The 17,403-nt window shown below is 41.4% G+C and overlaps 1 protein-coding gene across 2 annotated transcripts in view; it reads right to left on the bottom strand.

Moving 5' to 3' along the window:
- The window catches only part of GALNTL5 (polypeptide N-acetylgalactosaminyltransferase like 5), a 65,525-nt gene that overhangs the window by 35,961 nt on the left and 12,161 nt on the right, over positions 1-17,403 (bottom strand). Inside the window, exons 1-3 of one of the 2 annotated variants that reach the window (XM_010384052.2) lie at positions 14,880-14,916; positions 14,516-14,636; positions 2,717-2,883 (exon numbers count right to left, since the gene is read on the bottom strand). In XM_010384052.2, the coding sequence (XP_010382354.2) occupies positions 2,717-2,883; positions 14,516-14,636; positions 14,880-14,916 (325 nt within the window). Of the gene's footprint in view, positions 1-2,716; positions 2,884-14,515; positions 14,637-14,879; positions 14,917-17,403 lie in introns of those variants that run through there. The other variant, XM_010384051.2, reaches the window with a different exon arrangement.

Here is a 17,403-nt window from a genome sequence, read left to right as displayed (position 1 = left end):
CAAAGATCTGCAGACACCTCACTCACATCCAGGATGTAGGAGGCAGTGGGAGGAAGGAGAAGTGGGACGCCATGAGCCAGACCCTGGAGGAGATAAACGCAATTGAGGCAGCAGCAGTCACTGACATGAAGTAGAGGGTGTGGGTTTTTCAGAAGATGGTCATGTTGTTGGCTTGCAGTCTAGAGGGACCAGGACTACAGGAAAAGTGGATGGCAGCAGGTCATGGACAGGCCATTTGTGTAACTCAGTGGGGGCAGTTCCCCGGACCCCTGGCCCTGCTCCCCCAAGCTGAGGAGTCTATCGGCCTGACCTATGAGTGTCAGCTGGGAAAGACAGGGTTTTGTTGAAGAAATTGTCCTTAAACCCATGATGAAGTCACTGTGAATTAAAGGAGGAAGGTGTCAACCTGATCTCCAGCAGAGCCTAGAACACCCTAATCCTGCGTTTGAGGCTTTGCGTGGGTCAAAGGCTCAGATCAAGGAGGAGAAGCAGAGGTGTCTGGTTGGGCAGTACAACCACATGTTAGCAGTAGCGACCCCCTAGTCTCTTATAAAGGCGACCACAATGTATGATGAATGTATAAGAAGGTTGACAGATCTTATGGTCTGTATGTTTGTGTCCCCACCAAAATTCAAAGTGCCCCTCAGTATGATGGTATTTGCAGGTGGGGCCTTGCAGGGGCATAATTGGGTCATGGAGCTAGCTTGACAACATGAGGACATAGCAAAAAGATGGCTGTCTAGCACCCAGGAAGAGGGCCCTCTCTAAGAACTCGACCCTGCTGGCACCCTTGCCTCGGACTTCCAACCTCCAGGACTCTGAGAAATAAATGTTTGTTGTTTAAGCCACCCCATTTGTGGTGTTTTGTTATAGCAGCCAAGCTGACTAAGACACCAGATATGTCTCTAAATTCATGGTGTGCTTCTGAAAGGCTGGGGGAGGTATCCATCCCCTGGTCATTCCTGGCACTGCGTCCCCATGGCAGCATCCTTGTACTTCTGGGAGAAAAGTTAGAATTCCACAATCTGTCAGGTTATCCCAACCTGTCCCCTGCTGGTGGCTTTCCCGGTAACTTCTTGCCCAGCAAGTTGCCAAACATGCTGCTCTGTCTTTTGAACAGATGAGGCAGCATGAGTCACAGGGGCAGCAGGGAAGCCAGGCCCTCACTCCACACTCTTCCCATGCACGAGGCTAGAAATAGACAGTCCTGTGCCCTCAGACATTGGTGACCCCCTTAGAAACAGTGTTATTTACGATAGGTGCCTGGCCAACATCTACATTTCCACCACACAACTGCCAGTGACTTGAGTCACATTCGGGAGTCACCTAGAGTCACTTTCCCGCAGGGTGAACCTCATGGGATGGCTTCTTTCTCTGCCTGTTCTTCCTACTGCTTCTCCTCATCTTTTTGTTTCTGAGCTCATAGTGGGTCACATTAACAGTGGATTGGGTTGACTTTCAGCCTGAAACTTACTTAATATTGCATCATTGCTTTAGTACTCCTAGCTTCCCTAAGGTTTGTACTCCATTGTAAATTAGATGAGAGATTTCAAATTCTAAGTGTAGCTAACTAGTGCTAGTATCACGATTCTTTAAAACCCATAAGCATGAAAGAATATGCTCTTAACAGTGGTTGGTCTGATTCCACTTCTTTCATGGAATTCCTAGATCATCTCATTTTCCTGCATTAAGCCCTTAATAGCTCCTCATAGCTTCAAGATACAAATTCAAATAATGCCCTTTATGAGCAGTTATCCCCCCGCCCCGCCTTTTTTTAAGTGATGGGGTTTTGCCATGTTGCCAGGCTGCTCTGGAGCTCCTGAGTTCAAGGGATCTGCCCACCTTGGCCCCCCAAAGTGCTGGGATTACAGGTGTGAGCCACCAGGCTGGGCTGGGAGTTCCCTTTTAATAACTTTGGTTTTGCCCACCTTCCTCCTGCAACTCTATACTGATATATAAACTACATAAAATATGGTAGCATGTATTTCAAGCTCACTATGTCTTCTCTTGCCCGTGGGCCTTGACAGTGCTGCTTAAGCTACCTAAAACACCTTTTCCTTCCTCTCCACCTGGAGCATTACAACTCATCATTCAGACTTCAGTTGACATGTCACTTCTTCCTGAAGTTATCTCCAAGGATGTGGCCAGTGCCCCTATGTTTAGCTTGTGGAAGCACCGCCCCTCCACCCCTCTGCCATGAGCCCAAGCACAGGGCCCAGGTCTCACATGTTCACCATGCACGTGCAGTGTCTGCTCCAATACCCACCAAAAAGATTCTTTGTCCCCTATTGCAGTGCCTGCCCCAACACCCACCAAAAAGATTCTTTGTACAAAATACTCAAGTGCCATCAGGGAGAGTACTACCTTCAGAGTAGATTAGATGGACGGGCACAGTGGCTTACACCTGTAATCCCAGCACTTTGGGAGGCTGAGGCGGACAGATCACTTGAGGTCAGGAGTTCCAGACCCAGCCTGGCCAACATGGTGAAACCCTGTCTCTACTAAAAATACAAGAATGAGCTGGGCATGGTGGCACACACCTGTAATTCCAGCTGCACAGAAGGCTGAGGCAAGAGAATCACTTGAACCCAGGAGGCAGAAGTTGCAGTGAACCGAGATGGTACCACTGCACTCCAGCCTGGGTGACAGAGTGAAACTCCATAACAACAACAACAACAACAACAAAGTAGATTAGATAATGAGTGTTCTATCTTACCAACTTCGCTCATGTCATCTACCAAAATAATTTCTTCAAGAAAATAGTGTGGTGTGAGGTTCATGACACTGGACATGGTCCGAAACAAGGCATTGAATTCTTCATTATGGAAGCAAATGACAATGCTGGCAGTCGGGAGGCGGGCTGGGTAATGTTTTTGAAGACACCTGCAGGCAGAGGTAATATGAAGAAAACAATCCATCTAAATGCCTTGGATATTTTGTCATCTCATTCAAACACCTCTTCTTATTTGCATCTTTTTGACTCTTTCCTCCAACTGATCATTATGGTAGTATGGGATGGTATATCTAAAAACACAAAAATGTATTTAACTTCTTATGTTGTTCTAGTATTTTCTGAATCATTTCCCCCTTCTTCATGTCAGTAATAATTGCTCTTTCCTGAGACTGTGTTGATAATCTTAGTTCTATTTTAAACATAGTATAAACACAAATTATATTCATATATTAGCTTCTGTTATAAAAATGAATTAGTTTTAGCTCTCTTTTTTTGCTGTCACCATGGCAGAACAGATAAAAATGAATTATTAAGCTCGCACATTAAAAGGTATACATTAACTTTATTGTGCTATCTTCAGAGAAAACTCCAACTTTATTCTTGTATTTGTGGAGTCCATCACAACAAAAAAGTGTAGCAGATATGGTCTAATTGGATTTCTTCTGAATGTTTGACAAAATGCTTTATTTCATTTATTTTTATTTTTATTATTATTATTTTTGAGATGGAGTTTCACTCTTGTTGCCCAGGCTGGAGTGTAATGGTGCCATCTTGGCTCACAGCAACCTCTGCCTCCCGGGTTCAAGCGATTGTCCTGCCTCAGCCTCCCAAGTAGCTGGGATTACAGGCACCCACCGCCATGCCTGGCTAATTTTTTTGTGTTTTTAGTAGAGACAATGTTTCACCATGATGGCCAGGCTGGTTTTGAACTCCTGACCTCAGGTGATCCACCCACCTCAGCCTCCCAAAGTGTTGGGATTATAGGCATGAGTCAATGTGCCTGGCCCAAAAATGCTTTATTTATTTATTTTTTTTGTGCACATGAGAGAAATACAGAAGCTGAATTCTGGAATTCTAGTAATATTAGTTATTAATTATTAGATTGATATATTATTTGGTTGTATTCTGAAATATTTTGGTTGTAAATTAAAGAAATTAAAGAGCTAACTTTAGCAAAAGAAAGGGAGGTGTAGCTGGCACAGTGGCTCATGCCTGTAATCCTGGCACTTTGAGAGGCCGAGGTAGGTGGATTACCTGAGCTCACAGTTCGAGACCAGCCTGGACAACATGGCAACATTGCGTCTTTACTAAAAATACAAAAATTAGCCAGATGTGGTGGCGTGCATTTGTAGTTCCAGCTACTTAGGAGGCTAAGGCAGAGAATTTCTTGAACCTGGGAGAGGTAAGTTGTAGAGAGCCAAGATCATACCACTGCCTCCAAAGAAAAAAAAAAGAGAGAGAGAGAGAGAAGGTAGGGAGGGAGGGAAGGAGAGAGGGAGGGAGGGAGGGAGGGAGGGAGGGAGGGAGGAAGGAAAGAGGGAGGGAGGGAGGGAGGGAGGGAGGGAAGGAAGAAAGGAAGGAAGGAGAGAGATGTATTGTGAGCTGACCCAAATGCCTCACAGGACCTAGCAACTGCAGCAGCTGGAGCCTTAAGGAATGATGAGAACTAGAGGCTTGAATGCCATCTGGACACTCTACATCTCTGCTTTTGTGTTTACATCTGGGAAAAATAATAATAGCAATAACAACCTACCTCCAAGGGCTGTGAAGATGCAATGAATTAACATATCTACAACACTTAGAGCAGTGCCTGGCATGCAGTAAGTATTCAGATAGAAGGCTCATTACATGATTATCATCTTCCTTTGCAACTGGGCTTGTTTCCACTTCTTTAGTGGGACATGTGATTGACATCAGCATATCTCACAGGCAAGTACCCAAGGAGAAACTGATGGGACTTTACCTTTTCCAAGATCAAATATTGACCAGAAAAGATTCATTGGCCCAGCTTGCCATAGGTGCCCATCCCTGGTTAATCAACTGGGGCCAGAAAATTGAGTCGAAATAAAAAAAATCATTGTTACCACTGCAATCCCGTGGAAAGGGGGAAACAACAGTGGGAAAGGAGTGCTGGGCAGGCAATCCTACAGGCATCCTGGACAGTCCCCTCAGGGCACTCACAGAATGAAGTCACCAGGGAAGGAGAGGGCCTTGTCCTGGTCTTCATTTTTATCCAAGACAAGATGAAGACAGAGAAGTCATGTCCACTGAGTGGAACTGACATCAGATTCAAGGGAATGGAGAGTCTGAGGGACAGGGCCAAGGAAGCACCGGAACAGATGGGAATGAGGGCACCTGCACCATCTGCACTTGGGTCTGGAACGGTGAATGGGAAAATGCGGCTGTGCAGAAACATGTGGAAAAATAATTAAAAGGCTTAAATGGCTCATGCCTGTCATCCTAGCACTTTGGGAGGCCAAGGAGGGCAGATCACCTGAGGTCAGGGGTTCGAGACCAGCCTGGCCAACATTGTGAAATCCCTTCTCTACTAAAAGTACAAAAATGAGCTGGGCATGGTGGTACACGCCTGTAATCCCAGCTTCTCAGGAGGCTGAGGCAGGAGAATCACTTGAACCCAGAAGGCGGAGGTTGCAGTGAGCCGAGATCGCGCCATTGCACTCTAGCCTGGACGACAGATTGAGACTCTGTCTCAAAAAAATATTCCAGTAATATCGTTGAGTTGTGAGACAGAAAGTAGGAGAGAAAGAAAAAATATGATGCTAGACTGAATTAACGGAAGACCAATACCATGAATAAGAGAAGTGGTGGTCCAGGATGACTTGTGCTGCTAAAATCACATCTCTGATGTTATAGTCAGTCCTGGGTGTATCACTTTAAGAATACACTGCGTCCCTTCAGTTTGATGTTGGTGGAGGAGCCTGAAACTCACATGAGGACCCTTTAGAACCCCAAGAGAACCTGGTGTGTGTGGGTTCTCAAAAACAGATCAATAAATGTTGCTGTGGTATGTCTATAAAAACTTTCCTGGCCAGGTGCAGTGACTCATGCCTGTAATCCCAACACTTTGGGAGGCCAAGATAGGCAATCACCTGAGGTCAGGAGTTCAAGACCAGCCTGGCTAACATGGTGAAACCCCATTTCTACTAAAAATACAAAAAATTAGCCAGGTGTGGTGGCGGGTGCCTGTAACCCCAGCTACTTGGGAGGCCGAGGCAGGAGAATCTCTTGAACCTGGGAGGTGAAGGTTGCAGTGAGCCGAGATCATGCCATTGCACTCTACTTTGGGTAACAAGAGCAAAACTCTGCCCCACTCCCCGCCAAAAAAAATCTTTCCTGACCTAAGTAAGCTATTTTTAAGAGTAAAAGGTCAGGCATGGTGGCTCATGCCTGTAATCCCAGCACTTTGGGAGGCTGAGGTGGGCGGATCACAAGGTCAGGAGATTGAGACCATCCTGGCTAACATGGTGAAACGCTGTCTCTACTTTAAAAAAAAAAAAAAATTAGCTGGGTGTGGTGGTGGGCACCTGTAGTCCCAGCTACTCAGGAGGCTGGGACAGGAGAATGGTGTGAACCTGGGAGGTGGAGCTTGCAGTGAGCCGAGATGGCACCACTGCACTCCAGCCTGGGCAACAGAGCAAGACTCCGTCTCAAAATAATAATAATAATAATAATAATAATAATAATAATAATAAAAAGAGTAAAAGTAATTTGGATGGCCTTTGGTTGTCCTCAGTGAGCTGATGTTATAAATTTGCTAACTTTATACGTTGCTGACCTTATACATTAATAATAGTTCAGTACAAAGCAGCACTGTTTTAGGCTGAATTGTGTCCTCCAAAATTCATATGGCGAAGTTCTAGTCCCCAGGACCTCAGAATGTGATCCTATTTGGAAAAAGAACTGTTGTAGAGATAATTAGTAAGGTTAGCTCATCAAGGTAGGCCCTAATCCAATATGACTCATGTTCGTACAAAAAGGGGAAATTTGAACACAGAGGCAGACATATACAAAGGGAAGATGACGTTAAGAGTTACAGGGAGAAGACGGCCATCTACAAGCCAAGGAGAGACGTCTGGAACAGAGCCTTTGTTTACAGCTCTCAGAAGCAAGCAATCCTGCCAACACCTTGGTTTCAGACTTCTGGCCTGGCCTCCAAAACTGAGAGAGAATAATTTTTGTTGTCTAAGCTACCCAGCTGATGGTACTTTCTTATAGCAGCCCTACCAAACCAATATTTGGATACCAAATTTTACCATGCATCGGTCTCAGCTGGGGTTCTTGCTGACTGCAGATTCTGATTAAGGAGATCTGGACTGGGGCCTGAGATTCTGCATGGCTAGCAAGCTTCCAGGGGCTGTCCGTGCTGTTGGTTTTCAGGCCGTATTTTGAGTAGAAATACTCTAGCGGGCACAGGCACTATTACAATGACAATCTTTTAAGTACATTAGAAAAACATGGTGACAGATGACTGATAAACTAATTTGTAAATGGCTATTCATTTGTTCAAATCCAATTAAAAAAACGGATTTTTCCAAATAATTTTTGGATGAGAGGAAGTTACAAATTGTAAATTATATAGAAATTAAAATGAAAGCCTATCATGTTAAAATCTAAGAGATATAGCTAAAATTTAAATCAGAATAAAATGAATATTTATAAATGTATTATTATACCACAAAGAGGTAAAATAATTAAACCAACCTTATAAACTAGCAAGAAAAACAGGATAAACCAAATGAAATAAAAATGAACCAATAAAGATAACTAGGAATTAATGAACTGGAAGACAAAAAAGTAAAACCGATAAGCATAATCAAAAGTTGGTTTTTTGAAAGACAAAACAATGCACATCAAACTTAAAAAGAGAGTGGGAAAATATACAATAAAAAATGAGAAAGAAGGTATGGTACCAGTGGAGATAATAATAATTAGGGAAATAAGATACACAACTTTTTGCCAATAAATTTGAAAAATAGGTGGAAAAAACTTTTATTACAATAGTGTCCTAAAAAGCCCCTAGAAATAGAAAGCTTGAGTAGAACAATAACCTTAGAGTAATCTGCAGGTTTATCAATGTCTACCACTAAAAAATGCACTGGTGATTCATAATTATCAAGCAAGTGCTATTTCAACATAATAGGTAATTATCATATTATCCCAACTATTTTAGAGAGTCAAAAACTTTCAAATTCATTTTATAAAGCCAGTATAAGTCTGATATCAAAATCTGATGAAGACAACACAAAAAATAAAAACATAAATCAGGATTTTAAAAACTTGAATCATACATAGACTTTTTTTGGAGAGAAAATAAGTTCTTAACCTCCAGAGATGAATTGTTACTTTAATGTTTTTTAAATATGTGAACTTATGAGCTCAGAATCTCCTTGTGCTCATAAGTTTGTACACAGCTATAAATAAAACAGTTAAAAATAATGAAATATGGCTAGAAGAGTTAAAATCAAATTAATAAATCAATTTTAATTTCAGGTTGCGTTTTGCTGAAATGACATCACCACTTATAACTTATTTTCTACTTGCTTTAGGAAAGTTTATTTCTTAATTTGACTAGATTTTCCTAGTATGTAGTGTGTGTTTGCTTAAATCTCTCAGTCCTATTTTTGTATTTGAAATACTGTTTTAAAAAATTCTATTGGCCATACTGTAAAGTAACTTCTCATAACATATAATTTAGGCATTTGGTCTGCCTCTGTTTGACATCATTTGTATAATGTACCTATTAAGTTTACTAATACTTTTCTCATTACCTACTGAAATTCAGTGACAATAGTAACAGGCTGTCCTCCTGTATAAGTGTATATTAATTAAAAATAATAGGCCAGGTACGGTGGCTCATGCCTGTAATCCCGGCACTTTGGGAGGCCAAGGTGGTTGGATCACGTGAGGTCAGGAGTTTGAGACCAGCCTGACCAACATGGAGAAATCCCATCTCTACTAAAAATACAAAAATTAGCCGGGTGTGATGGCACATGCCTGTAATCCCAGCTACACAGGAGGCAGAGGGAGGAGAATCACTTGAACCTGGAGGCAGAGGTTGCAGTGAGCCGAGATTGTGCCATTGCTCTCCAGCCTGGGCGACAGAGCGACACTCCATCTCAAAAAATATATATATGTAAGTGGGAAGATGGAATTTTAGAATTCTCATGGAGAATCTCATTAAGAAATTGCAGACTTCTGAAAATACATACATAAATCTCGATTCGAATAACATGATTAAAAAAACAAGACCTAACTTATGCTGCCTACAAGAAACTCACTTCCCCTTTAAGGATATACCAGGATTAAAAGTGATGAGACGGAAAAAGATATTTCACGCAAATGGAAACCAAAAGAGAGCAGAGTATACTTATACTGAAGTAAAATAGTAAGTCAAAAACTTTAAAAAGAGATAAAACAGGTCACTTTATAGTGATAAGGGGCCCATTTCATCAAGAAAATATAACAATATTATATTGCCAGTTGGTAATATAATACCAAGATGCAACATCAAGACATATTGTAAATATGTCTGCACCCAACATCACAGAACCTAAATACATAAAGCAAATAGTAATAATCTGAAGTAAGCGATAGACTGCAATAAAATAATAGTAGGGGACTTCAATACCCCACTTACAACTATGTACAGATCATCCAGACAGAAAATCAATAAGGAAATACTGGGCTTCAACTATACTTTAGATCAAATGGAACTAACAGACACATATGAGCATTTTATCCAACAGCTGAAGAGCATATATTTCTTCTCTGGTGCACATGGAATATCCTCCAGGATTGATCAAATATTAGGCCACAGAACAAGTCTTAACAATTTAAGATTGAAATCACATCAAATATCTTTTCTGATCACAATGGTATGAAAACTAGAAATCAATAATGGGACAAATTTCAGAAAACTCACAAATATATGGAAATTAAACAACATGTTCCTAAACAACCAATAGGCCAAAGAAGAAATTTTTAAAAAGACATTAAAATGGAAATTAAAAATATCTTGACAAATGGAAATGAAAAAACATACCAAAACATATGGGATGCAGCAAAAGCAGTACTAAGTTTGGGGATTATAGGAATAAATACCTATGTCAAAGCAAAAGAAAGTTTCCAAGCACACAACCTAATGTTACACCTGAAGGAACAAAAAAAAGATGAGCAGACTAAGCCCAAATTTAGTAAAAGAAAGAAAATGACAAAGATAAGTGCAGAAATAAATGAAATAGAGATTAGGAAAACAATAGAAAAGACAAACCAAACAGAGAGTTGGATTTTTAAAAGGATAAGCAAATTTGACAAACCTTTAGCTAGACTAATTAAGAAAAAACAAGACTTAAAAAAATAAGACCAGAAGTGAAATTGATAATTGATATCACAGAAATTGATATCACAGAAATACAGAGAATCATAAAACACCGCTATGAAAAATTATATGCCAACAAATTGGATAACCTAGGAGAAATGAATAAATTCCCAGAAACATATAACACATCAAGACTGAATTAAGAAGAAATTGAAAATCTGAACAGACTGAAAATGGGTAAGGGCATTCAATCAGGAATAAAAATTTCTTACGAAAGAAAACCCCAGGACCTAATGGGTTCACTGCTGAATTTATTTAAAGAATAAATACCAATTATTTTCAAACGCTTCCAAAAAATTGAGGAAGAAACACTTCAAACTCATTTTATGAGACCAAATTATATGTTTTTTGAAAAGTAAGGCAAAGCTAAAATGAAAATTCCATTTAATGAAATAATATGGGCTATTACAATAATGGCTAAAAACCTGGTTGGACTCCAGATAGTGGCAGCTACTCTTAGAAGTTAATTTTTAAACATAGTAGTGGGTTCTTTGTACAGAATTGAATTTCCTATTAAATAAAGTTATAATTTAAATATTAAAACTGCCAAGTCCACTTTTCTTTTTGGACAAATCTCTCTAAACTTTCTGTTTTTCTGAACAGTAATCATGTGATGGGGGAAGGGAAGCAAAAGCAATCACACTATTTTAGAAGGTGAGATTTAGGAAGAACAAATGATGATACAGAGAGAAATTCATAACATAAAAGATATTTTAAAATGTTGACCTTTGTAGTAAATATTCAGTTCAGTGAAATATTATTCTCCATATTAATACCATGTTCTACGGTTTGAGTAAATTTAAGTTTTTTATTTTATTATGACCCAGATACATTGTGTCATCCTGTACAAACTCCACGTCTCTTGAGTGTACCACATCATAAGTGGTATCTGTGGCTTCAAATGTTTGTGTTGCACACAAGTTGCAACAAGGCAAAGTGGCCCCGCTTTCTCCTGTTTCGTGGATATTCCTTAATGTAAGTAATTCTCATTTAGTTAAAGGAGAATATTGGCCCTTTTTCTCTGGAAACCATCAGAACTTAAAACATACTAAAAACGCATTAGCACATACACATACAACATAGATGAACCTTGAGGGCATTGTGCTAAGCAAAATAAGCCAGTCACAAAAAAAGACAAATACTGTATGATTCCACTTATACGAGGTGCTTAAAGTAATCAAATTCATAGACACACAAAGTAGAATGGTGATTGCCAGGAAGTGTTGGGGTTGGGAAATGGAGAGTTGTTGTTTATTGGGTACTGTATTACTTCGTTTTCACACTGCTATAAAGATACCACCAGAGACTGGGTAATTTCTAAACAAAAGAGGTTTAATTGACTCACAGTTCCACATGGTTGGGAGGCCTCAGGAAACTTACAATCGTGGCAGAAGGTGAGGGGGAAGCAAGGTACATTTTACATGGCAGCAGGAGAGAGAGCGAGCACGGGGGAAGCTACCACTTTAAAAATCATCAGGTCTCATGAGAAGTCTCTCACTATCATGAGAACAGCATGGGGGAAACCACCACCATGATCCAATCACCTCCCACCTGCTCCCTCCCCCAACACCTGAGGATTACAATTAAACATGAGATTTGGGTGGGGACACAGAGCCAAACCATATCATTCTGCCCGACCCCTCCCAAATCTCATTTCACATTTCAAAACCAATCATACCTTCCCAACAGTCACCCAAAGTATTAACTCATTCCAGGATTAACCTAAAAATCCAAGTCCAAAGTCTCATCTGAGACAAGACAAGTCCCTTCCTCCTATGAGGCTGTAAAATAAAAATCAAGTTAGTTATTTTCAAGATACAATGGGGGTACAGGCATTGGATAAATATTCCCATTCCAAATGGGAGAAATTGGTCAAAACAAAGGGGCCACAGGCCCCATGCAAGTCTGAAACCCAGTGGGGCAGACATTAAATCTTTGTGTGTGTGTGTCTGTGTGTGTGTGTGTGTGTGTGTGTGTGTGTGACGGAACTCGCTCTGTCACCCAGGCTGGAGTGCAGTGGTTTGAACTCGGCTTACTGCAACCTCTGCTGGCTGGGTTGAAGCAATTCTCCTGCCTCAGCCTCCTGAGTAGCTGGGACTACAGGCATGCACCACCATGCCTGGCTAATTTCTTTTCGTATTTTTAGTAGAGATGGGGTTTCACCATGCTGGCCAGGCTAGTCTTGAACTCTGACCTCATGATCCGCCTGCCTCAGCCTCCCAAAGTGCTGGGATTATAGGTAAGAGCCACAGTGCCTGGCCCCTTAATCTTAAAGCTCTGAAATGATCTCCTTTGACTCCAAGTCTCACATCCAGGGCACACTGATGCAAGGGTGGGCTCCCAAGGGCTTGGGCAGTTCTGCTCCTGTGGCTGTGCAGGGTACATCCCCAACAGCTGCTTTCAAGGGCTGGTGTTGAGTGCCTGTGTCTTTTCCAAGTGCATGGTGCAAGCTGTCGGTGGATCTACCATTCTGGGGTCTGGAGGAAGGTGGTCCTCTTCTCACAGCTCCAGTAGGCGTTGCCCCAGTGGGGACTATGTTTGGTGTCTCCATCCCCACATTTCCCCTCTGCATTACCCTAGTAGAGGTTCTCCACGAGGGCTCTGCCCTTGCAGCAGGTTTCTGCCTGGATATCCAGGTGTTTCCATATATCCTCTGAATTCTAGGTGGAGGCTCCCAAAGCTCAACTCTTGTCTTCTGTGCACCACAGGCCCAATACCACATGGAAGCCACCAAGGCTTGGAACCTCTGAAACCACAGCCTTAGTTATACTTTGGCCCCTTTTGGCCATGGCTGGAGCTGGAGTGGCTGGAACACAGGGCACCTTGACCCAATGCTGTACAGAACAGCAGGGCCCTGGGCCTGGCCAACAAAATCATTTTTCCTTCTAGGCCTCTGGGCCTGTGATGGGAGGAGTTGCCATGAAGATCTCTGAAATGTCCTGGAGACATTTTCCCCATTGTCTTGGCTATTAACATTCAGCTCCTTATTACTTATGCAAATTTTCACAGCTGGATTGGGCTTGAATTTCTCCCCAGAAAGTGGGTTTTTCTTTTCTACCATATGGTCAGCTGCAAATTTTCCAAACCTCAAGTTCAAAGTTCCATAGATCTCCAGAGTAGGGGCAAAATGCCACCAGTCTCTTTGCTAAAGCATAACAAGAGTCAACTTTACTCCATTTATCAACAAGTTCCTCATCTCCATCTGAGACTACCTCAGCCTGGACTTCATTGTCCTTATCACTATCAGCATTTTGACCAAAGTCATTCAACAAGTCTCTGGGAAATTCCAAACTTTCCCACATCTTCCTCTTTTCTTCTGAGACCTCCAATCTATTCCAACCACTGCCTGTTACCCTGTTCCCAAGTTGCTTCCACATTTTTAGGTATCTTTATAGCAGTGCCCCACTCCTGGTATCAATTTTCTGTATTAATCCATTTTCACACTGCTATAAAGATTCTACCTGAGACTGGGTAATTGCTAAACAAAAGAGGTTTGTCTCAGTTCCACATAGCTGGGAAGCCTCAGGAAACTTACAATCATGGTGGAAGGCGAAGGGAAAGCAAGGCACGTCTTACATGGTGGCAGGAGAGAGAGAGGATGCAGGGGAAACTACTACTTTTAAAATCATCAGATCTCATGAGAACTCCCTCTCTATCATGAGAACAGCATGAGGGAAACCACCCCCATGATCCAATCACCTTCTACCAGGTCCCTCCCTTGACACCTGGGATTACAACTCAAGATAAGATTTGGGTGGGGACATAGACCCAAACCATATTAGGTACAGAATTTCAGTTTGGGATGGTGAGAGAGTTCTGGAGATGGATGGTATCGATGGCTGCACAACGTGAATGTCTGTATTGTATATTTTAAAAGGATTAAAATGGCAAATTTTATGTTATGTTTATTTTATATCAAAATTAATGATTATGTTAATCATTAACATAATAATTATTAATTCAACAATTGAAGGAACAATTTTTTTGAAAAAAGTAAATTTTGGGGAAAAAAAGGTAGCTGTCCAGAGCATTTTCTATCAGGAATGAATGCCCCTTTGGGCAGAAGCCCTTATTGGTGGTTTAATAAAAAGATCTGTGGCTAACTCAATTCTTGGAAACCTCTAGAACACATTTTGTGCCCATGAAGAAGATACTCTCTACACTATAAGCATTAGAATCTTGAAATAGAATCTTGACATTATCTGACTTCAAGTCCTAAAAATAGGAATCTATGACATTTCTAGTATGCTAAAATTAAAATCTGGTTGGTAACTTTTTAATCAATCAATCAATCTATCTACCTACCTACCTACCTACCTACCTACCTACCTACCTACCTACCTAACTATCTAGAGAATGAGAGAGAGAGAGAGAGAACATACATTTTACTCCTGGTATCTGGCACTTCTCTTTCGATGCCCAAGCTTCTACTGATAATCACATTAAATCCGTATTTTAAAAGTTCTTTATGAAGTTCTGGGTTTGTATGGTTAAAATCCATACCTGCAAGAAAAAGTAATTAGAGTCATACAAGTAAAGGCTTACTAGCAGTGATGCAGGAAAGAAAAGATCTAGAATAACCAAAACAATTTTTTAAAAGAACCAGAATAGAATTCCGAAATTGATCTGTGCAAAAATGGTCAAATAATTCTTGGCAAAGGCGAATGTTTTAGTACGTTTTGCATTGCTATAAAGGAATACCTGAGGCTGGGTAATTTATAAAGAAAAGAGATGTATTTGGCTCACAGTTCTGCAGGCTGTGCAAGAAGCATTGGGCCGGCATCTGCTTCTGGTGGGGGCCTCAGGAAGCTTCCAATCTTGGCAGGAGGTAAAGAGGAAACAGGCAAGTCACATGGTGAGAGAGGGAGCAAGGAGAGGGGGATGCCAGGCTTTTGAAACGACCGGCTTTCCCATGAGCTAATAGAAGGAGAGCTCATTACTGTAGGCAGGAACCAAGCCATTCACGAGTGATCGGCCCATGTAACCCAAACATATCCTGCCAGGCTCCATGTTAAACATTGTGGGCCAAATTTCAACATGAGACATGGAGGGATAAATATTCTGATTGTATCAGTGGGGAAAGGGGAGTTATCAACAAAAGGTGGTGGATCAACTGGATATCTGTAGAAAATAATCTGTATGTGATGGTCCATTTTCAATTCTAAGTGCCCTAGTATAGGTTTAAGCAGGCTACATGGAAATAGAGAGATAAAGCAGCAGAATGTACTGAGCCACCCCTGTTCCCCGCCCCTTCCTGCTCTCCCTTTCACCCAGCAGCCAGGCGTCTATTGGTCGGGGTCCCCTCAACTACCTCCTCCCCACACACCAAAGAATTTAGTTTTGGAGCCGGGCGCGGTGGCTCATGCCTGTAATCCCAGCACTTTGGGAGGCTGAGGTGGGCAGATCACGAGGTAAGGAGATCGGGACCATCCTGGCTAACACGGTGAAACCCCGTCTCTACTAAAGAAACAAACAAACAAACAAAAATAAAATAAAAATAAAGAAATACAAAAAAAAAAACAAAAAATTACAGGTGGCGGGCACCTGTAGTCCCAGCTACTTGGGAGGCTGAGACAGGAGAATGGCGTGAACCCAGGAAGCAGAGCTTGCAGTGAGCCAACAGCACGCCACTGCACTCCAGCCTGGGCGACAGAGTGAGACTCCGTCTCAAAAACAAAACAAAACAAAACAAAACAAAACAAAACAAAAAGAATTTAGTTTTGGTTAGCTTGCAACATACGTAATTGTATCCTTTCTTATCAGCTAAGTGCAGCCACTAGGGCCATAAATCAAATGTTTGAAGAGTCCTGAGAGAGTTGCAATGCATTGTGGGCTGCAATAAAATGCAGCACAAAGACCCTAAAGAACATACTTGAAGCCCCTGCCTAACAATCAATAGGCAATGTCCGGGAAGATCGTGACCCCACAGTACTCAGTCTGTGAGGAAGGGGGAGGGATCTGCGCACTAGGGGATAAATTGCTTGTTGAAACTGTGCTGGGTGTGTCTGCATGCCAGACACCCGATCTTGCATCACTGCCATTAAAAGTCTCACTTCCACTATTCTCTGTGTCTCTGAGTCCATTCTTTGGGGTTAGATGGGTGAGTTTGTTTCTCACAATATCCATGTGGAAAAAATGAGCATTTATTCTTACCCTACATCATCACAACAATTAACTCAAAATAGATCATGGCCCTAATGTGAAACCTAAAACTTTAAATTCATTTCTAAAAGAAAACAGAATGAAATCTTTGTGAACTTGAGGTAAGCAAAGGTTTCTCAGATGAAACATAAAAACCATAAATCATACAAGAAAAGCATCAAAATGTAACATTGTGAGGCATTTTGGGGACTTATGAAATAAAAACCCCCAAATTTTAAAATGTAAAATTGTGCTTTTCGAATAACGCCATTAAAGAGAATAAAAAGACAAGCTACAGATTTGTCCAAAACATTTGAAACTCACATATCAAGAAACTTGAATTTAGAATATATAAAGAAGTCTTAAAAATTAAGAAGAAAAACATCCCATTTAAAAATAGACAAAAGACTGCAAAATATACTTTACAAAAGAAGGTATATGAGTGGTTATCAAGCACATGAAAAGGTGCTCAAAATCATTAGTCATCAGGGAAATACAAATTAAGACCAAAGTGATGGCCTTACTCACCCATTAGAATAACTAAAATTTAAAAACTGGACCATGTCAAGTGTTAGCAAAGATCCAGAGAACATGGGATTCTCACACACTCCATATAAAGTGGCCCAGCTACTTTGGGAAACAGTTTGGCCATCCCAATACTTGTTTCACTTGGCAGAGAATCAGGTTCTACTCACATCCCAGAAAGCAACACTGTCCCCCTGGCACTCATCCTTGGTTTGCTGTTTCTCTCCTTTCTGTCACCATCCGATAGGTAAGACTGAGAGCCAGAATTAGAGTGTGACCTCGGGGCAATGAGCAGGAGACCTGCCAAGGGGCTGTCGTGTGTCCCACGCTGGAGTAGTGCTTAGGGTAGGGTTCCAGGCCCACACCTACCTGGTCATCTAGTGGGAGGGCCGTTCAGAGCAGGGATCCACAGAAATAGTAGGCCTGTGTGTTAAGGCTTTAATTTCTACTCTTATTTTCTTCATCTTTCTTTGGGTTTATTTTGTTAAACTGGGTCTTCATATTTGTATTTTATGTATTTTTTATTTTTTTGAGACAGCATCTAACTCTGTTGCCCAGGCTGGAGTGCAGTGGCCCAATCATAGCTCGCTGTAACCTTGAATTC

This window comes from Rhinopithecus roxellana, chromosome 6 (genome assembly GCF_007565055.1).
Source record: "Rhinopithecus roxellana isolate Shanxi Qingling chromosome 6, ASM756505v1, whole genome shotgun sequence".
NCBI lineage: Eukaryota > Metazoa > Chordata > Mammalia > Primates > Cercopithecidae > Rhinopithecus > Rhinopithecus roxellana.
The sequence above is the reverse complement of the archived record's forward strand: the minus strand, read 5'-3'. Positions and strand labels throughout refer to the sequence as shown.